The sequence below is a fragment of the Falco peregrinus genome, chromosome 2 (assembly GCF_023634155.1).
Source record: "Falco peregrinus isolate bFalPer1 chromosome 2, bFalPer1.pri, whole genome shotgun sequence".
Lineage (NCBI taxonomy): Eukaryota > Metazoa > Chordata > Aves > Falconiformes > Falconidae > Falco > Falco peregrinus.
Window position 1 is genome coordinate 51,458,221 of NC_073722.1, and position 22,338 is coordinate 51,480,558.

The window sequence follows — 22,338 nt, forward strand, 5'->3', positions numbered from 1 at the left end:
CAATAGAAGTAAAGATTATTTCATTCATGTGGCGTGCATGACCTAGAAGGTGTAAGACCTTCTAAACGCCTCCTGATCTGTAAGAAGGTAAAGCAATAACTGTTTGCCAGTATGGTACTAGCATTTAGAGATGACCTCTCTCAAGAAATCCTACAGCTTTCAAGAAGCTATAGAGATGAGGAATTAGGGAATATTTCCCATGCCATGGCTGAAGTCAGACTTGCTTTTCGACCAACCAACGTGAAAGCTCTGATCTTAGCAAATTATATTAGTTAAATTCTTCCAGCATAAATAAATGGAAATTTTATAGCAGATTTCAGTGTATGCAAATGCAGACCTGCACTGAATAATTAAAACCCATAAGATTTTATCTAACCACTGTAATGAGGTGTATTTTCCATTTTTGTATGCTTTGAGAATGGGGGGGGGTGGGGGATATACCTTATTTTAGAGCTTAATATTTATGTTTTCTTATGAAAATTGTTTTATTGTTTAATGTCTTTGTCATTTCTTATCATAATGTCATGCTTATCTTCGCATCATTGGTGATGCATGCTTCCGGTGGAGAAGGTAGCCTTGAGCATACTCTCACTAAAATACTTTTCTGTTCAAAACATCTGGTCAGATGTTTTTGGGTTTGTTTTTCATCTTATTATCTGGGAGTGGCATTACACCTGTTCAGTGCTTTACCATAACAGGAACACCAGGATGCAGCCGTGATGGGCTAAAGCAGATGGAGGAGCTACCAGTAGAACTTCTACCAGTTTTGGAAGACAATTCCAGTACCTTTGCAAAAGTTGCTCGTCTAGCTGAGATTGAGCAGGTGAGAAGAAAAGTTACTGCTGCTCTTGCTGTCTTTGTGCACAGTGAGTCTGTGAAGTTTGAAATAAAATGAAGAGTTGGTGTATTTAAAGATGGATATAAAATTAGCTTTAAATGATAACTATTAAAGATGCTATTTAAGATGAATACAGGTGTGCACTATGAAAATGGTTGAGTTATTTGTACCTTTTTGTATTGTTACTCTCTCTGCAAATCTTTAAATAATTTCAAAAAACTTTATATGGAAATATTTTTTTCTCATCTGTCTGTGATCAAGTATTTTATGGATGAAGTGAAAAATGAATCAAGATTAACAACATAGAGTGCTGTTTCTTGGCTTATATTCTTCAGTTTGAAAAAATTTTTTGCTGTTACCAGGTCACCCTTGGAACAAAGAGGGCAGGTACTCTAGAAGATGGTTTCACTTTGTTCAGATGTACCCCAAGTTATTGTGCAGCAAGACGGCTTCCCCCTTGCTCTGAGGAGTTAACTAATGATGAGACAAGTAAGGGAAACAAAGACAAAGAAAAATTTTTTCTCTTGAAGGAACAAGCTGTAAATCTACCTGTAAAGATGTTCCCTGTTTCTGTGGTTGACACTCTGATGGGGAAGAGGAGGCTCCAGCTTACCTTGTTAGAACCTGAAAGCTACCACGTATCAGCTGGCACCACTGTGAAGAGCGTGAGGAGTTTGGGTTTCTGTGAGGCAAATACCCATCTTGGCTCTGAAAGACTCTGCCTTGTTGCAGAAGGAAGATTTTCTGACAAAGCTTCTGCACTTCTTTGTGGAAAGATGCCTTGCACTGTGACTGAAATTTTTGCATCATCTCTAGAAAAATACAGTATGGAAAAACATTGGGAAGGCAAGCGAATTCTGCCAAAAAGCATAAGTGAAAATAAATGTCTGGATAAAGTTGTTGATCATGGAAATTATCACCAAAAAAACTTTAGAGGGAGAGTTAAAGCAGAAGAAATACAGAACAAGGAAGCCCAACCACAACAGGAGATATGTCTTCCTGAGGAAAGTTCAGGGGGTTTAAAGAAAACTGAATTAATCAGGCCTAGGAAGCAAGGAATGGAAGCCAAAGACAGCCTAGGTAGCCCACAGGATGTCCGAAATGTATCTGTTGATTTTAAAGACTTAAAGAAGTACTTCGAAGGGAGCGCTGAACTAATGGAGAAGCAAGGAAACCTCTCAAAAATCTGCATCTCTGATGTGAATAGGGTATATAATGGAGAAGGCATAATCCAAGTGGAGGAGAAAGGAGAGCAAACTCAGAAACCAGCTCACCAAACAAACCCTTCCAACAGTATTGGCCTGGAAGAAAAGAAAGACCAGACTCGGAAACTGTGTGAACCAAAGAAGAATTTCTCATGTCAAAAAATAGCTGCTGAAAACATGCAACATGCATACTCCCAGAAATTTTTTTGGTCAGAAGAGAGATGTCTGCTAAATATACTGTCTGCTGTGCAGGACGGGGCTGTGTGCTTAAGCAAACTCTTCCGGCAAGGGAGCAATTCTTGTGAATGTCTGTCTCATCTTCATCTCTCACCACTGGAAGCTGGTAGTGAACGTCATGTGAAAATATATGCGCTGGAAAAAGTGGTGGCTGTGTGTTTTCAGAGGATATTTCTACTGATGGAAGAGAATGAAAATTATTCAAAAAAAGTCTGTATATTACAACAGGAGAATGAGAAATATGCCCAGATGATGTGTGCACTGGAAGAGGAAATGGATGCATATTTTCAATACATTTTAGCGGTAGATGAAGCTAACATTGTTTCATTCCAAAACTTACTTAATGAGGAAGAAGTTGCTGGTGGATGTTATATTAACTTATCAGAAGAAAACACCATGAGCCCGAGAACATTTTTTGTTGAAACTTCTAAGAACCTCTCATATGTTGAAGAAAGAAACGGGAATTCTGAAAAAGATTCATTGACAATTGCATCAAATAAACTTCCCAGGAGCGTTTTATCCCTGGACGGAAGGAAAGTGAGATCTTTCCAGCTGCTTTCTGTCCTGAAAGAAGAAAGAAGCAGATGCTTCAAAGAAATAGCTAAATTATTGCAAGACAAGGAGAACTATGTAGCAAAATATAATGAATTAATACAGGAGAGAGAGAGGAATTTACAAAGAATATCTCTCTCAGAAGGTGAAAAAGAAACTTTATTGGGATGTTTGGCAGAGGTGAAGTGTGAACAAGACAAATACAGGGCCTTGGTTTCAGAACTTCAGGAATGCAAAAACAGCTGTTATCAAACTATTTCTGATTTACAGGAGGAAAAATGTGTACTAAAAAGAGAAATAGACAGAATAAAGAAAGAAACTTCAGAACAGCTTGATGCATTTCAGAAAGCAAATGCAAAATTTATTTTAGAAAATAACAAATTGAAAGAATTAATGTCTTCTTTGGGTTTCAGCTATGAAGAGCTGAGAAAAGATACAAGTTTGGGAGCAAAGGAAAAGATAGTAAAACTAGAAGAAAGTCAACAACATGGTCTTAAGCCAAAGAAAGTTGAAACAACATGTAGTGTAACTCAGACTGGAGAAGGAGGAGTTCTGGTTATAGAGCCCTCAAACTATCTTCCTGGAAAAGAGGTAAATAATAACAATGAGGAATGTTATCAAGCAGGATTTTCTACAGAGAGGAGTTGTTGTAAATGTCATTTGGAGGGAAAAGCTAAATTAACTTTGTAATACAAAAAATGTTGTACTCTCCTATGTGTCAGAGATCTGAAGTGCTAAAGTTAACTTTGAATTAAAAGGCAAAATACCAGCGCTATTTTCTGAATGTTGTATTAGAGAATTTTAAAGTGATACAGAAAGCTACAAAGTTAAAAATAATATTTTAAAGAGTGCGTTGTTCAGGCATTTTAAAAATTATTTATCTTATTGCAAGAGTAAAAGCTTCTGGTAGAGCAAACTAATTCCCACAAACTTTTGTTATAATGGTGAAGTATTCAGGGTTGTGAAACAATCATGTCTTATTGAAAAGTATGCACGTGTTCACTTACTAACTTTTATTCTGCTAGAGTCTATTTTTTTTCCTGTTTTGATTTTTATGAAACATATACCTAAAGAAAGGACCTTTACTTACAGTGGATTTCTCATCCATTTTTCCTCTAGTCATGAATTTGTGTGGAGATTACTACATTCTCATAAAATCAGAATTACTACTTCAGCTGAGAATAATCAACAGGGAAAGATTTATCTCTAATATCTTGATTTTATGCAAGTGTTTTTAGTAATGCAGAAGGAAACCATATATTGTTCGGTAAAATCCTGTGTGCCACGTGGTATGAGAGGAATCACGTCTTTCTGTTGTGTATCCAGGGCAGCATGTTTGAAAGCTACAGTGTGATGAAAGACCAAGTCGAAAAGGCAAAAGGGGAACTAAAAATGCAGCAAAAGGAATTAGAAAAATCAAAAAAAGAGGTAACCTCCTGCTCTTATGTATTTCTAAGGAGCAAATTTGTTTTATTTCTTGTTTCCTTATGTGGCTGTTCTTCCTGCCAGGATTTAACACTGTAACAAAACAGAGAAGCCTCTGATCTGCCGAACCAAAACGTACCTTTTTGATCTTTCAGTTCAATGATGAATTGCACAATCATTCATGGTTGGCCAGAACTTCAAGTGAGGCTGCATTCCTCTGGCGCAATTTGACAGAGGCTGGGTGCTTAATAAGGACACATAGAACAAACTCTCTGCGGTGGCCGTATCTGGGCAGGCTGCTTCCCTTCCCCTCACCAGGAACAAGGAGGAGGAGAAGGCAGCAGAAGCACTGAGGATTGCAGCAAACCTGAATTCAAAGTAGTTTTTGAATGAGAGGGAAAATGATGTAAAATCTGACACTGTTGAGGGATCCCGCTATATCCAGTGTTGGTGCAGGGCACGCACACTGCCCCTTCTTTTGACATATATGTAGTAAACACAAAGTCCAACACCACCTACATGGAGACTCGTGTGGATGTCTAGTTCTGTGCTGTGTAAAGTAAATCTGCAATTTTAATACCAACCGAGGAAGTTTTCAGCGTTCTGCCTTTCCAAATGCAGTACTTTTTCACATTCCCACTTTTTATTGAACAACCTCCACTCTATGCTTATCTAAGCAGAATGCATTGCTTTTATGGCAAGTGTATATTTATGGGGCCGTCTCATGCAATGGCAGGCATTGCTCAGGCTCTCTGTGGAAAAACCACTGGCAGTAACAAGTGTGTTAAGTATGCAGAAGAGCAGTAGGATGATATATGGTGGGTGTACAAAATTATTGTCCTTTGAGAGCTGCTTTATAAGACTTCCCAGATTTCAGGTGAGGCAACTGGAATGAAGGGATGGATTTGGATGAGTGATGGATGGTTGTGTAAGAACTGCTGAGCTTGTAAGCTGAACATGAAGAGACCAATTATTTTTTATTTATTTTTAAAAAATCTAATTAACTTGGATGCTTCTAGTCCTTTTGTGTTTTACAAGGAAGTTGTGTTACAATCCCTTCCTTAGTCTACTTAAAAGAATGAGAAGCCTTTGTTTTCGGAAGGGAGAAGAAATCATGTATCATATGAGGGAAGGAGCTTGCTGTCAGCTAGCTGATCTACCAAGTGGTTGGTTTGTGGGGGTTTTGTTGTTTGGTTGTTTGTTGGGTTTTTTTCAAAACTACAGTTAATAGGTGAAGAAAATGTGTCCTAGAGGAAGTCTAAAGGTGAACATATGGAAGGTTTTTTTTTCCTTTGCAATTTTCTTTTTTGACATTATTCAGGAAGATTATTTTTCCCTTCTGGCTGATAAAATCTTACTTTCCATTTGCTCTGACGGCTTTCAGAGATGTAATCTCTAAAATTATGAGTACATTCACTGCTGCTTTTTTTAGCTTTATTTAGAATACTCAAGATACCTTCAACTTTAGAAATCAATTTTAAAATTAATCTATTTTTCCACATAGCTCTAGTTAGATATGTTTCTATAGGACTTACTTTAAGGGTCTTACACATTTCTTAAAATCAGACTGTAGTGTATTGTGTAATTCCATTTATTTTAATCAATGTACAACAACTTGAACCTTGTGATGTAGGGCTCAAACTCAAGTCTGTGGTTGTTAGCCGGTATTGAAAAATGATACCACTGCTAGACTAATTATACTCAGTAATTTTGCATTTTTATTTTTCCCATTAGGCTCAGAAGTGGTACAGAGAACTTGGCTTTGCTGAAACAAGGTACGAAGAAATCAAAATCCGTTTGACACAGGCTCTCTCAGAATTAGACCATCTTAAACAAGAAGTTGGGGAAAAAATGCTTGGAAAGCAGAACTGGAAATTAATGGTATGTATGCAAGTGGAATGAAGAAATGCATATTCTTTGGGAGGGAGTGTTTTGATGCGGAGACACCCGTTATTGTTATTGGTAATAGAGCTGAAGCAAGAATAGAGCACGTAGAGCCACTGGAGCTATAAACTTGAAAGTGAGCAGATATTATGGAAGGCAGACCATCTGTCTACAGGATAGTCCAAAGTCTGGGCTCTGCATGGGCACTACAGCCACCTCCATCTTTTTTTAGGACCCTTGTCCTGCTCTCTTTAGCCAGAGTCATTTTCTGAGGCATGGATTTTCAGCTGGTTTTAATGAAAGGTGTTAGAGGAGTCTCCAGTGTTTCCAGTATTTGGCCTTTCTGCCTTCTGTCCCCGATTTTAGGTTTGGACAGGCAAAGTGAAGCTGTGGTGCCGGGCGCTTTGTAAAGCAACTTCCATTCCCAGTAAGCAGGTGGTGTGGATTAATGGGGAGTCAAAGTCTGTAATCCACACATGTGGCCCAAGTATGCATCCCCCAAATCCATGAGATCTTTCTATCACATGAGGGAGAGAGAGAATCTTGTTGGGAAGTACCTATATCACCAACATTCTAGTTTTGCTATAAATGAAAGCATTTTGAATTTTCAGGTGGTTCTGTGTCTTGATAAAGTTTTTGTGTTTTCCACCAAAATTAGAGTGGTTTATGGGATGATTTTTAATTATTGAATACTCCCCTGGAAGCTGCTTTTATAAAGACTTTTCAGCTGGCCCTGAAATTATTTCTGTCCTCCGTAGCAGGAAAACTGCCAAGAAGAAACATGCAACCTTTACTAGCTGGAAAAGCAATTTTGTAGCAACCTACAATATATGCAAATTCAGTTTGAACAGGTTAGATACACGCATGGCTTTGGAAGAAGATAAAAACAAATTCTGGAAAATGTAAAGATTCTGATCTCAGTTCAGTTTCCTAAATGTCACTGTTCATCCCATTCATTGGCCACCCACCTGCAAGTCCTAAGCAGTTATTTCATATTAGCTTGTACAACATACGTGGCACTATTTGCTGATGTTTAGAAAACTGGGTTCTGACTGTTAAGTGAAAACGAAGCACAGATTTTTCATATAATTATGAGGTATTGGCATGTAACATCTTAAAACAACGAAATCTATTTCAAGTAAGAAGAAACTCCCAAATTGTTTGAAAATAAACAGAAGTGTATCATAATGTTTTGTTTAAGCTAACACTTAAGCTTTTGGGGGCATTTTTGGGCAATGGACATTTAACCCTTTTGTTTGAGGACAGTCTGGAGCAATTAATGCTTATTTTATTGGCCACTGAATTAAAATGTTAATTATTTCTATGACTGACATGGGAATAAAATTTGTCAACCTTGACAATGTTTTTACAGTGGAAAAAGTGCAGGTCATCCTTTGTTCTGAGAACAAAACAAAACCAAACCAACTTTTAAATCACTCCAATAGCTAAATTTTCATGTTTGTGTTTATCGATCAGTAGTACATATTTATGCAATATTGCAATGTTGTTTGATTTTTATCTGACTTCATCTGATTTAACTACTTGTTGTAGGGTTAATATCAAATTGTTGAATGCACGTCTCATTCCAGGGTCAAAGATGCAGTATATGTACATCACAGAACTGGATTTATCCTTCAGTTGCACTATTTGATGTCACAAATAATTGTCTGCATGACTCAAGTCTGTTACGTCTTGACCAAGGGATATTGATTTCATTGGCACAATTAAGCAAATAGTACAGATAGAAAATAGGGTAGAGGTATTTTAACAAAGGTTCTGAATTTATTTCAATAATTCTCTTTTAAAATAAACTTTTTAATATACACCAAGCTGCTAGTAGTGGGTTTGTGACTATTATCATAGGAAAATATGACCTAAGTTTTTCTAGATTGAAAAAGGGATAACTTTTTGGCACAATGATTGTAATGATCTAGTTCTTTAGCATTTTTTTCCTGAGAGCAGTTCTGTAGACTGGTGATCCTGTTCTTACTTTCAGTTAGTTGCCACCCTTGTCCAAAAGCACTTTTCATCCCACAAAGTTATTAATAAACTGATATAATAAGTCACAATAATTTATGTTTTTTCCTATTCTAAATTTAATTTTCTGGAAGAACTGTGGCTGCAATACTTGAAAGGCATGAAGATGTTAGCACCCTGGACCTAGAACCCAAGGCTGGGAGGTTTTTAAGATATGGTGTGTTTTGAGCATGTCTTTTAGGACTTTGTACATATCTTATGTTCTACAGGTCCCAATGCCCACGGATCCTAGTCCTCAGCTAAGACTCCAAAAGGCTGTCATGATATTGTTCCCTGCAAGTAAAAGACAGCTAAGATAATATGCTCCAAGGTTACTGCCAGGACTCTTTGTTTCAGTGGTGATGCTAACAGTGGAAATACCATTTAGCATTAGAATATTTGGGGAAATTTTCCAGGATGTTGAAGTGGCCTTCTGAACCATGGTGCTGTGTTAGAAGATAGGAGAAATATGTGGGTGAGTAGGCATGGAGCAGGGTGCCATTTACAGCTTTGAAAATGAATGCAAGCATATTGCATTAAATGCACACAGTAAATAAGGTGTCAGGCTTCCCCAGTGAACTCCTGACTCCTGTCATGGCCTGTAGCCAAAAAGTTGTATTCAGTTTCATTTTCCCATTGACTTTTCAGACAAGCACAGCACACACAAGAAGAGGAAGGTTTTATTTTTATTTTTAATGCTTAGCCACCAAATTCAAAGACTAGAGATCTTGCCAGTTTGTAAAGGAATGCAGAGTGTTAAATGCTACGTTTTGAGCTGAGTTATCCTTTAGCTATTTCCCGGCCTTAGCTGCTGGGTCCTTCACCCTTCTGGAGCTTGACTACACAACCCATGGTTACTGTTAGCTGGGACGTCTGACACTGATCATAAATAAACCTTGTATGTCTCATTTGTGCTTTGAAACTACAGAAAATTGCTAGTAGGTCAGTGAAATGCAAAAGGAAAGAGAGAACTCTGTCTTTAATCAAGCAAATTTTTTTATTTCCCCACCTCTTTTTCCATTAAGCATCTTCAGTTTGGGAGTGTTACTAGTTTTTATTTAACATATTTGTGTGGGAAAGAAGATGATGAGGAAAATACCGTGTCTCAGACTCATCCTCAGGCTCTTGTCACCGCAACCCTGGTCTAATCAATCTTGATCTGTCCAACAGTTGCTATTGTTCTTTTCTCTTAACACAAGAGGGAGCCAAAAAGTTTGGTACCAAGCACGCACAACTTGCCTGAACGCTGTTCATAGAGGAAGTGCTTCATTAGGAAGAACAGTTCGAAAATGTCATATTTCTGGTTTTACCTGTGTTGCAGTGGTGTGTTGCAGGCAGAGTGATGCGATCTATCACTTCAGTTTGCTGTTTTCTGCGAATAGTGCCTTCAGTATGTTGTAGTCACCAAGGGTGTCAAAGTTGGAAAGGCATCCAGACAGTGAGGGAAAATTTAACTGTGGTGTTGTACATCGCGGCTAAGTGTTTGCTCTTCTCTTGGTTTTATCAATGTTAGTAGCCATTAAAATCAAACCCTCTTCCGGCATGCTTTGTCAGAAGGTTATATGGTTTTACCACAATATATCATAGGTCTGACTAGAATTTTTAGCTTAATCACTGAAATGCTTAATTTTTTAGACTTGCTTATGTAACGTGTTATCAGACATCTTGAGCAGCTGTGTGTAACAATTCAATATTTTTTTAAATCTAAGTTCGCTATAGCATAAATGTCTTTCACAAGACTTTCTTTACCCTCAGATTTTCCTCATCCTTAATCTACATGCTTAATCTGACAGTGTCACTTCTAGGAGCTGACCTTATGATATTGACTATCAAACTAAAGCTCTCACTAATTCTTCTAATCTAAGTGCATGAAATTGAAAAAAAAATTGCAGAGTAGGGGAGGAGGAGTTAAATTCAGAAGCTCCTCCTTCCACTTGTTCTGTACCACTATTACTACATTTTAATGTAATATTTTTAATATATATTTTTGAGATTTATACTTATCTGATTAGTTTTATTAATGTGCTTCCCAAACAGAAGTATAACTTGGAGAGTTGAATCTGCTTTCTGAGATACATATATGTAGAAAAAGAAGGGATGTCTTAGACGGCAGTTGGAGCAGGAGACTGGAGACTTTTGACTTCTGTTCTTGCTCACTGTGTGACCATAGGTTGGTCACTTATCTGTCTGTGCACCAGTTTCCCCAGATATTAAATTATTATAATACCATACTTGCCTTGAAGGAGTGTTGTGAAATCTCAGTCCTATACCTGCTCTCTCAGGTCTGCTCATCTCAGAGGGGATCAAGAACTCCTTGCTCATAAACAATTTAAGGTTAGTGCAAGACATTAGTGCCAAGGTTTGAAGTCATACGGTTTATATCAGCTTAAATATTTTTTGACATTCAAGGTATGTATACATGTATTGATTGAGAAGTTTTGGGGTCTAAAACGTGATTGAGAATATTTTATTATTTTATACATCTAATTTGAAAATCTGTGTATTTGCTCTGTAGCCTGTGTACACTGTGGAAGATGCCCATGAAACAGAGGAAAATAAAATAGCCAGTAAGAGATTACAGCAGCAAGTGCTGACCTTGAAAGCCCAGCTCAGGGACCAGGCTGCATTACAAAATCAGTTTCGTGACTTGCAGAATGAAGTGGAACTCCTTCAGGCTCAGTTGGGTGAAAAGGTAAGCTTTTCATCAATAATCATAAAGCTGTTTTCTGCATTTTTAAAAGGGTGGACAAATGTGAGCTTAGACTTCAGATTCTACATCTTTGTTCTCAAAGGAGAGAACCAAAACTGTTGTCTTTCCTGGGAATGAGTCTGAGGGTTTCCAGGCATATAAAAGTACCCCTGACTTCAGAGAAATATGGAAAGGATGTAAAATGCCTGGGTGGTGAATGTTCCAGAAAGATGATAGACTATAATAAAAGTTGCCACCGGTCTCTGCTATAAATCCCCAGAGTGTAATGCAAGCAAAGTGGTGCTGAAATTCTTTACTGAGCTACCTCCTTGGCTTAAATTGTCAGAATATTTAACATTCCTTACTCTCTTGTTACACCATATCAGATTAGGAAACACAGTGAGCTAGTGGTAGAATTTTGACAGATTTTTCTAACCTTTTTTTTTTTTTTTTTTTTTAATCCAGCTGCTAGGGCTACATATTAAGAGTTTCATTCACGCATATTTAGTTAGGAGTGTGGTTTGTATTTTTATTAATTGACACAGTTGTCCTGGTGAAAACTCCCCATGTATGCACAGGTATATTTACACAAGCAGTTTTTACACTTGTGCAATACTTCACCTGGCAAATTAAAGCAGGTGCAGACATTAGTATTTGCAAAGCTACTGCCTCATGTGACAGCAAAGCTACTGCTGTCAATGTGACTGTGACTGCTGAACTCTTAGGTGGCAACAAATTCCTGCTACAACTTTTTCCCCTTAGTTTTTGTTTCTTATGTCTTTGGAAACTATTTCACAAACAGGGATGATAGTTACCATGCGAGCCAAATTAGAGTTGCCCATCATACTCTGAAACAACTAGTAAATGGCATTTTCTCAATAGTATTCTTCACACCCTGACACATGTAGAACATGCTTCTCCTCTGTGATTCCTCTGAAACACAAGATTATTTTCTTCTCCCTACTGGGTGCGAGTTTCATCCTACTCCCTGCACAGTAAACCCACCTGTTCTACAGTTAGGGGTTTATCTGGGGTTGGTTTGTTTGTTTGTTGGTTTTGGTTTTGTTTGTTTGGCTTTTTTTCTAGCCTTGTCATGTGCTGTGATTTGCTTTAAACCAGTGCGGTACAGAGGATTAGTGGCTCCTCTCAGGTATTGATTAGGATGCCTTTTAGCAGGATAGTGGTGGTAAAATGAAATTGTTCTGTGGTGTCTGTAGTGATGGATGGTGCATATCTGATGGTAGGTAAGTAAAGGGTGAGACATGCTATCCATATAAATAAGCAACTTCTAATTCCTGTAGTGCATTGGTGAATTGTTTTGCTCCATGCCTTATCAAGAAATGAGTGTCACCAGTGCAGGGACATACTGCCAGCTTTTCTTTGTTCCCCCAGTGCTAGTGCAATGCAAAAACATGTCTCTCCTGTCCTATCTACACTGTTTCTTCCCAAACCCACAATTTATTACCTGACTATTGCAATTTAACCCCAGCCAGCAACTAAGTACCATGCAGCCACTCGCTCACTCCACTCCCCATCCCATGGGATAGGAAGGAGAATCACAAAAAGGTGAAACCTGTGGGCTGAGATAAGAGCAGTTTAGTAACTGAAACAAAGTCATAGCAATAACAACAATAATAATTGTAATGAAAAGGAAAGGGAGAGAGAGGAATAAAACCCAAGGGAAAAAAACCCAAGTGACGCACAATACAGTCGCTCACCACCTGCTGACGGATGCCCAGCCAGTCCCCGAGCAGTGATCGGCCAACCCCAGCCAACTCCCCTGGGTTTACATGCTGAGCATGACATCCCATTGTATGGAATATCCCTTTGGCCAGTTCAAGTTGGCTGTCCTGGCTCTGCTCCCTCCTGGCTTCTTGTGCACCTGCTCACTGGCAGACCGTGGGGCACTGAAAAGTCCTTGACTTAGAGTAAGCACTACATGGCAACAGCTAAAACATCAGTGTGTTATCAACATAATTTTCATACTAAATTGCAAACACAGCACCGTACCAGCTACTAAGAAGAGAATTACTCTATCCCACCCAAAACCAGGACACTGAGCACCATGCGACCTCTTTCAGCATAACCGAATTCTCATAATGGGAGTCTTTTTCTGATGCATGTAATACATTTACTGTAGGATTTATAGAAATACAAATTGTCAAGCAAAATGAATGCAAAGGAATCTGTATATAATTGCAAAATAATACTGTATTGATTCATAATAAAAATGGATTTTACCTGGCAGGATACTGTATTTTTTTCTGCATAATCAGAAAGCAGGTTCCCCATGAATAATAAACATCTTGATCGTAAGGTGAAGCCTAGGTCATCTGGCTCACCCTGGCTCACCTCCTAATAAGGGACATGCATGAGCTGTGTCAGAGTAGAAGGTTGTTGATGTTCGCATTTTAGAGCCTGCTGAGGGATAGACATGCAGAAAATCCCTCCCTGTTTCTCTCACTCTTCAACATCATATAGATAAGAAAAGGGAAAACTTTCCCCAGAAGAGTGTTCGGGAAGACTCACAGAGTGGAAAGGAACATGAGTGCATAATGAAGGCTAGCAAGTCTTCAATGTGATGCTGCTTTGAGGAAATAACCCCACTGATACAGGGCTCCATCTAAAAACATCCAAAAGCCTTTGGTACTACAGAAGACCAACATCAATGCTGGCTGGGCAGTGTTTGTGTGCCAGGGTCTATCCCCAACACTGCTTCATCTTGTTTGGGTTACAGGGTCACAAAGATATGCAAAGTCTACCCTTTGGAAGCCAGGTCTAAAACAAATATCGACACACTGCTACAGTATTTTAAAGTGAGTCTCGAATAAATTAATGCAGAATGTTTTTCAATCTTTCAGGAAAAAGAACTTCAGAAGAGAAAGTCTGAAATGAAGTTGGCACTAGCTCCACTGAAGGTACCGTATTTTCCTGAAAGCAGTGCAGGACCTACGCAGAGGTGTACCCCTTTGCTTACAGGCTTTGGTGCGTGTGCCTGCCTTATGCAGCTGCCCCTGACTTAGCCCTAAAGATGCTGGGCATTGGGCTTATAGGCAAGGGCTTGCTGACTTTATTGCTACGGGTACTCTTCAGCCCAAAGGAGAACCTTGCACATGGAAAGGAAATGTCTCTTTCCAATTTATCTGTGCATGCATATTGCTGTTGCAAGGTGCAGAGGCACCTAATAGCCTAGAAGCATAGGAATGCAATCTATAGCTTTGGGTCAAAACATGTGAAATTACAGATCAGACACAAAATATAATCTTGCAGTCTCAACAGGGAGTGAAAACAATGTATATATGTTCGTGCCATATAGGCTAAACTGGCTTCTCTCACACGCAAGTGCCAGGAAAGGAACAGCTTCATTAAAAGGTTGCATGGCGAATGTCACAGGCAAGGAATTATTAACTCTGCTTTTGATGAAGAGGTGAAAAACTTGGTGAATGACGTGGCCCTGGCCGAGTACACAGCCACCTTTACACCAGTGTGTGACCAAGAGGTAAGCGTTTGTACTTCCTTGTAGGATCCTTCTGTTTTCAGTACTGTATTAAGTCCATGATTTTTTTTAAGTGTTTAGTGAGACTCAGTATGTAGCTATAAAATATACTTCCTTAATATATATATAAATATAAATATTGCTTCAGACAAGTTGGTAGAGTTGGCCATTTTACTGCTGTTCTTGTCAGGGTTTAAAACTTCAAGAGCTTATCACAAAGTATATCCGTGCTCCATGTAAAAATCACTTCCCTGATATTTTGACAAAGTGTCCTAGTGGATAATACAGTATATATTATTCAATTTCACTTCAAATGTGAATTTTCCATTTTCTTCCTGCACAATGCATCGTCTCAAATTTCTGAAGAAATAATTTTAAAAAAAAAGGTCTACAATGAAACATTTTAAGATTTAAGTCAACTCAGCGGACATTCATATTCAGAAGGGAGTGAGTTAATGTGTTTCGCTGGCAAGATGAAAGTAATTCTGGCGGAATACACTCTGCTTCATGCCTGGTTCTGTTCAGTGTTATCATTAACAGCTGGGATGCTGGGAATATACTTTGCTTTTTTTGAGTAACACCTGCTTGAAGACATTCTTAAGGACAGGAATCTGAATCTGGCAAGCTGGAGAAACAGGAATTTTCTTGCAATATTTCAGTAACCTTCAGACAAGCTCTTTTTATCCCTTGTTTTCTCTCTCTTATTTTAAACAAAGCCTATAAAAATACCCAAACAATATTTGGTAATGTTTGTGTCTACTATACTCAAGTATAGTTAAAAGGGAAGGAAGAAAAATATTTTGTGTTACACATTTGTAAAATATTGGGGAAGTGGCTGCCTGCCATGACAGGACACAGGACATAGATTCATACTATGTTTTGAACTTCAGCTCACACGATGCACTGCAAAATGAGTACATAAAAATAATTTATTTTTTAATGACACTGACATCTATTTTTCATCAGCAGAAGTAAAGATGCACAGAATGGGCACATGGTGTAGTAAATCCACAGGATTATTTTTCTGATTATTTTACATTTTTACACACAGCGTGGTATTCTGTATCCCTCTGAAGCAGCTTATTCTTCTAGTGTTATTACGTGCCGCAAGCTACCACTCAGTCATACTTGTTTCTGTGGCAAGAAATAATTTAACGGCATGTTAAGGAAAAGGTAGATTCATCCCTAGTTGCAGGACAGAACAGGATTCTGTGTCTGGCTATGTCTTCTTGGAGTATGTCATCTGGGTCTCACCCAAGCTCACACTGAGAATGAATGCTTTATGTGACAGTAGTTAGTAACTCATCTGCCAGAAGGGAGACAATACCTCACTGCCTCCAGACACTTCCTCAGACATTGCTGTGATAAATGAGCATTAGTGTAAAGCTTCCCAATACAATAAATATCAAAATACTGTGCACACACACACTGTCTCCCTGAATGTCTAATTATCACAAAACCTAGCAGCTGCAGCAGGAGAGAATCTGTACTCTGATGGCCAGTGAATTCATTTGCAGTGTAGAATCCCCACATTCAATTCCCTGCTTCAAGAGATATTTAGCTATTCATACTAAGTGGGGCACAAACCCTTTCCCACAGTATCCAGCTCTGCAATGGCCAGAGGTCTCGCTTAGGCTCAGGCACACTAGGATTCAAGCCTGGGTTGTTGGATCATGCAGAGAACAGACGGGTTCTTGCTGGGCACCTTGACACTGAGCTTCAGATCATTCTGGTCTGTGATAAGTACTGTGATAAGTAATTCCACGTGTAATAGGGGAAACCTTTCCTGCCAAGGCAGATCTGTATGTTCCTGTGAACAATTTAGGTTTCTGTGGATCACTTTTCCAGTGGAAAACATTTCAGTGAGAAAATGTCCAAGCATCATGACTCCTGATTTAATTAATAATGGTTACACTCAAGAAGAAGAGAGACCCTTTCATATTCATGTGGTACGTCATTTGGCTTTAAAAATCCTGCACTGAATTCTGTAGACATATGTTAGACTGAACTGACTTTTCATCTTTGAGGATTCATTTTTGCACTGCAACTCTTACTCTCACTGGAATTCACATCTAAAATTCCAGAGCTATGTCCCGCTTTTACTTATGTGAAACTCCTTTGAAAGCTTATTCCCTTCCTTCCACTCAGATTTTCATTTCTAAATCATTCCCAACATTTGAATGCTTCTAGGGAAAAACCTGGTAAAGTGAGGTGCTTTTTTTTGGCTTCCCCCCCTCCTTTTTAAATTAAAGATTTGCAATTGGCTTTATGAATTTCTGGACCCAGTGACAAATGGAAGCCTGTCACACACTGACAGCAGACCTACCTGCTTTGGCTTACTGATGAATTTCAGCTGAAAGTTTGCAGTGATGAATGACGGGCTGATCCAGGGCACTCTGAAAGGAAAGGGGACTCTGCATTCAGTTCAGTGCCTGGCCTTTTGTAGCTCTGTAGAAAACTTTGTGTCTGGTTCTCAGAAGAAAATATGTTTTTAAATTCTTTTAAGAACTCTTTTTTTTTTTTTTTTTAATCTCAATATGGAATTACATGTATAATGGATAGATCTGTCTTAGTTGTGTGCTAGGAAGCTCCAGCTTCGGTGGAGGGCTTACAGGCATCAACAAGTTGCTCATGCTTAAAGACAAAACTGAACTTCAGTTCTTTGCTCATTCAGGACACAACAGATGATTGATCATTCCCTTCTTTGTGTCAGAAATATTTTCTTCCTAATGTTCACCCCAATTAAAATACTAAAACATGAAGACAGTGTGATGCAAAACTAATCATCTTCAGAGCTTCTCTTCAGACCTCACTTTCAGCGTTTGAGACTGTTCTTGGACACAATAAATCATTTGTTGTCCTGATGGCTTTATTTTGCTCATTTGCACTAACTCAGGGCTTCAAATCAGTTCAGCTGAGCAGAGCAGCATGCATTTTGAGTTCTGTCATTCTTGATTATTTTCACAGCCCAGTGTTACATTCAAATGTTTCTGAGTGAGAAATAAAATTTACTTGAATCATGTAGTATCTCAAGATCTTGTTCCATCAGTGTGCTCTTCACTGAGGCCAGATATACACTAGAGTAATGTTTCAAAAAGAAAGTCAATTTTCCTTCTTTTAATATTCTTTCCAAGTCCATGTAAAGAAGACTAGATTTTTAATGACTTTTCCTCACCATAAAACTGAGCACTGTGAAGCTCTTTATTTGTAATTTGGTTGAATTGAGTAATTTAGTATAATTTAATTTAATTTTAGCTTGTTTTATCCTAATAAACATATACAATTGCACAGAAGGAGTTTTATTTCAATTCTTTTTCATCCAGAGAAAAAAATCTATGTCACTGTAGTGAAAGCAAAAAGTGTGTGCAGGATGGTGAAGAAAAGCTGCTTCTCAATTTTGAGAAAAAATGGCCTTTTGGGGAGCTGTAGGAATGATGATGTATGTCTAACAATGGACTTGAAATCTTTGGAGACACTAAGAAGTTAATTTCCAGGACTTTGTGATATATTTTCCTTTAAAAAAAAAACAGAACTGAGAAACCATTGAAGCCCCTTGTAGTGGAGCAATAGTAAATTTGAGCAACTGAAATAATTAAAACCTTGTTTCATTTCGGTGTTTGGAAAATGAAAGGCATGTGTCTGAAGAGGACACGTCCCAGGGACAAAGGCTGCCACCAGTGGGTACACGCGGCACTCGGCTCAGTGCCACAACTGGGATTCACAAGCCCAGTGTCAGAACGAAAATATGTGGTCAGTTTTGGCCTTTTGTCATATCTCATTTTAATCATCATTTCTTAAATGCTGATTTTATTTTATTTTTTTTTAATTGGAAAGGCCTTGGCCTTATCTTGCTTTACTTGCTGTTGTAGAATTAGTTCAAGGGCATTATTAACAGTTACTGCTTTTCTGCCTTTCCCAGTGGAAAGCACACAGGACAGCATTCATCAACTGATGTTAGACATTCATGTTCAATAAATGGCAAACAAAAAAGGGCTGAGACCGGGCTTTGCAACACCTGCTTTGGTTGTGTTGGTCAGTGGGAAGCAAAAGATGATGCTCCAGATAACTAATAGGAAGTGTGAAAGAGGAAGCTCCAGTTTTTTTCTGAATTTAGGTGTCTATTGCAGTTTAAGAAACAGGCTTTTCCCAGTTTGACTAGCTTGAGCATGAGGCTGTGTCCACGCTGCTTTTGATATATAAGAGAACCACACAGAGGAGCAAGTGAGCTTGGCTTGCCTTCACGTGGGCTCCTCCCAGCCAGGGCAGCTGTGCAGTATTTTGGGGGCTTTTCTCTCTCTTTTGGGGTGTGTGTGGAGAAATGGGCATGTGTTCAGTCCTTTCCCTCAAATGACTGAGCCAACAGTCTCTGTCTGATTGCTGATGGCTGTAATGGATAACACTGCTGTACTCAGGCACATCGATTTCTCTTGCACTGAAAGGCTTTGACTTGACATATTTTATATATTCTTTCCATAGTGGATCTGAAACTACTGCAACAACTTGCCCTCATTTCTCAGGGCTGAGAGGGAATTTGTGCAAGGAATATGGGGATAAATGGAAGTGGTTTTTACTGCTTTTCATGGAGTCATCTTAAACCTTATGGATGGAAAGCTCCAGGCATAGAATATGTCCAGTGTAGTGATTTATTTGTTTTACAGAATAGGCAATAAATTTGGAGAATAGTATAGATTAATCCTCTTTTGTGTCAGGGAATTTCTTCTGGGATACTTTTTGGTAGAACAATGTTTTGGGATTTTTTTTTATTATTATTTTTCTATTTCTACTCATTTCTCTGCAAGAAACCACTTACTGCTTTCCTGTGAATCACATTTCAAGGAAACAGGCCTGAAATAACATTCTGTGATGATCTCCTTGAAATGATTTGTGTGTGGCTGGTGAGATCAGAAGCTTTTCTGGCACTGAGGGTGGGATATGTTTCATGTTTGATGTCTGTACTTCAGACAATCACAGCCGTGGTAGTTTATCTATTTCTTTTCATAGTTAGTGGAGAGAAAGAGGAACTTACAAGGAAGCATCCTGCCCATTTTGCATATCTGCTTGAGATAAGGTGAGAAGAGTTGTACATTTTGGACTCGTTGTTTGCGAAGGGGACCAGGAGGACATATGCCTGGGTCAGATGAGTCCCCCCCTCAGAGGGGAGGATGAATTTACCTTTGAGTTTTCAGTCTTTTGGGGACCATGATGATCAAGACCAAGGAACCTTTCAAGACAAAATTTTTTGCAGGAAGAGGCTTCTTTTTCTGACTTTACAGAAAATGTGACTTGAAATGTTGGGATTCCAAGGAGAAGAAAGGGAGGAGATGGTGCTTCTTATTTGGTAATTTTTTTTAAGAAGGGTAAAATTCATTGCTGAAAGATATGTTATTTTTGACCTTCAGACACATTACTAAAAATACTGAAGGATATAATATATGGATTAAAAACAGTTAATGGCAAGTTGGTCTTTCCAGTGAAAGAACTGATAAAGCTGTTCAATAATTATGTAAACAGCTGTTAGTACAGAGGGTACATACTCAAAGTTAGTGCCATTTTAAAGTAAAATTGGGTTTGGGTGACAAAAATTTAGATCTGTTTCCTGACTGCATACGTAATACAGATATTTTAACAGTGCTTTTTGCTCTAATTTGTGCACAACAGCATGCGTTTGTCTACAGCAGTAAATGCAAAGTAGAGTAACAGCCATGATGAAAAAAAGAAAAGCTTTAAAAAATAACCTTCCTTTATTTTTTGATAAATGTTATAATTTAGAATAAGATAAAACATGCAATTAAAAATATCCAGGTGAATTAAAACATTTTATTCTTATCTCTGGCACCACTGGGTTTTTTATTTTTGTTGGGGGGAGGTGATGTATTTTGGTTTTAATGTCAATCCCTTATAGAACCTGGCATTATGCAAGTTTTCACTTCTGAAGCTTTGGTGGAATACCACAGTGTTTTCATTTCTTCCTAGGTGGGGTCATTTGTGGGAACTTGAGAGGAAAGCAAAATTATCAAAGGAAAACAGAATCAACAGAATCAATATTGTAAAAAAAAAAAAAAAAAAAAAAAAGAAGACATTAATAGCCGGGGGTTGAGACAAAATGCAGGATTTTTGCTTAGCTACACCCACAGTGCTATAGAAAATATGATCTTTAGTGTTTCACAGTCTTATGAAACACTGAAGATGAGCCTTTTTGAGAGAATCATACCAATATTCAAATATAGCTCAGACCATACTGTGAAAGCTTCATCAGTGTAGTAGCAACTACATTTACCTACCTTTCTACTGAATTTCACTACTTTGGCTGCAGCAGAATTCATTAAACCCAAGAGCTAGAAGAGTGTGTGGGTTGAACAGTTGAAAGAAAGGCACGACCCTGCAAGGAGGTTATTTTTCTAGAAATGAAATGTGCCAGTGTCACAGTTTTGATTTGGTGCTGCAATTTCTCTAGTAGCTTTTCCAGCTCCCCAGTCTATGAGGGGGACAGCGATTTGCCTTTGCATGGGTCATTGAGCTCCAGAGCTGGTTCTGCTCCTGCTGACTTTCATCTCTCACCAGGGATGCCTCTAACTGTGCTTCCTGTAGTGAGGAAATTCTCATCAAATAATTTTAGAACCCATCTCTTTATGCCTTTAAAACGTTTCATGGATGCCCTCTGTAACCCCTCCGTTGCTTTCAGCCAGCTGGCATTTTTTAAGAGCGCCGGGCAGAGATCCTGCACTTATAACCTTGGTTAGAAACCAAGGACTTCTGAGGCTGTCTTTGGCTTCTGTGTTTGTAGGGGAACATCCAAATGCATAGCTTTCATTTTCCAGCTGATGATGCTGGGATATGAGCGGGTGTTTGTGCCGTCCTACCTAAATGAACACTGTATCCAGACAGTGGCACAGCCCCCTCTGTAATCAGTGTAGATGAAGTTAGTCTTTTAGGGAAGAGCAGCAATCCCAATTGTGCCCAGAGCTGGTCAGTATGACCAGTCCTTCAGTTCCTGGGTGTCACTGTCTTGCTCCCTAGCTTGTTGTTGAGCCCAAAGTAAGTGACCTAGGTGGCAGCTGCTCCTGGTGAGTGTCACAGCTGGCCAAACATGCCATATTTGCTGCTTCAACGGGACCAACGGGCAGAATTCAGCAGCATTGTTCCCTCCTCTCCTGGTGGGGAGCCAAGAGCAGAAGATAAAATGGTACAAAAGGCAGCATTCCCTGGGGGTGTTTGGATTCCTTAAGCAGTGTACCCTGGGGGAGGGTCTGTCCTGCAGCACACTGCATCCGGAGATGGACAGGCACAGCCCACCCTCCTGACCCCACGAGCTGAATACCAGGGTGCTGGTGTACTTCAGTATCGTAAGACACATACTTCAGGGAGCCCATGAGCTTTGAGGTTCAGTTTACTAACAGGAGATAAGACCAATGAGCTTTTCCAGGTCTGGGTGGCTTGTACTTGTCAACAGCTGGGATTCAGCATCACCTCAAAAGCTATGGGATGGTACGGCACCACTGATACCTATATGATTTAACCCTGATGCTGGAGCTGCTCTTAAGCTGCTTGCAAGCAGCATGTTTCTCATAAAGCTCCACAGCGATCACTCCTGCAGGACAGTCAAATTTCTTTTCCTGGCAATGGCAACAACTTACACACTGTCCATTCTTCTTCGTGCCATAATAGAATTATATTTTGATGCATGAGCTTGTCAATAAATACTCACCTATTTGTGGGGTCACATCACAGCAATCTTACACCACTGCAGCATTTTAAAATCCTTTGAATTATTTTATTTTTTTTTAAATGGACACAAATTATGTACCTAATGTTTGTCAAAGATGTGCAGAGCAAACCAAATTTTATATTAAGTAACTATTTCTGACCTGGCGTATTTATAGTATTAGCATTTTCGGAGCTTTTGCAAGAGGACTAATGGCCATGAGGTGATAACTCATAATCAAATGTATTAATTTTGGAAATAAATAAATAACTTTTAAAAACCCACAGACTGAAA

The 22,338-nt window shown here is 38.8% G+C and overlaps 1 protein-coding gene across 3 annotated transcripts in view; it reads left to right on the plus strand.

Moving 5' to 3' along the window:
* JAKMIP1 (janus kinase and microtubule interacting protein 1) overlaps window positions 1-22,338 on the plus strand; it is a 249,917-nt gene that overhangs the window by 174,202 nt on the left and 53,377 nt on the right. For all 3 annotated transcript variants that reach the window (XM_055797324.1, XM_055797327.1, XM_055797326.1), the window contains exons 6-12: window positions 699-823; window positions 1,201-3,423; window positions 4,159-4,260; window positions 5,992-6,138; window positions 10,673-10,849; window positions 13,708-13,764; window positions 14,163-14,345. In XM_055797324.1, coding sequence (XP_055653299.1) covers window positions 699-823; window positions 1,201-3,423; window positions 4,159-4,260; window positions 5,992-6,138; window positions 10,673-10,849; window positions 13,708-13,764; window positions 14,163-14,345 — 3,014 coding nt within the window. The remainder of the gene's footprint in view (window positions 1-698; window positions 824-1,200; window positions 3,424-4,158; window positions 4,261-5,991; window positions 6,139-10,672; window positions 10,850-13,707; window positions 13,765-14,162; window positions 14,346-22,338) is intronic.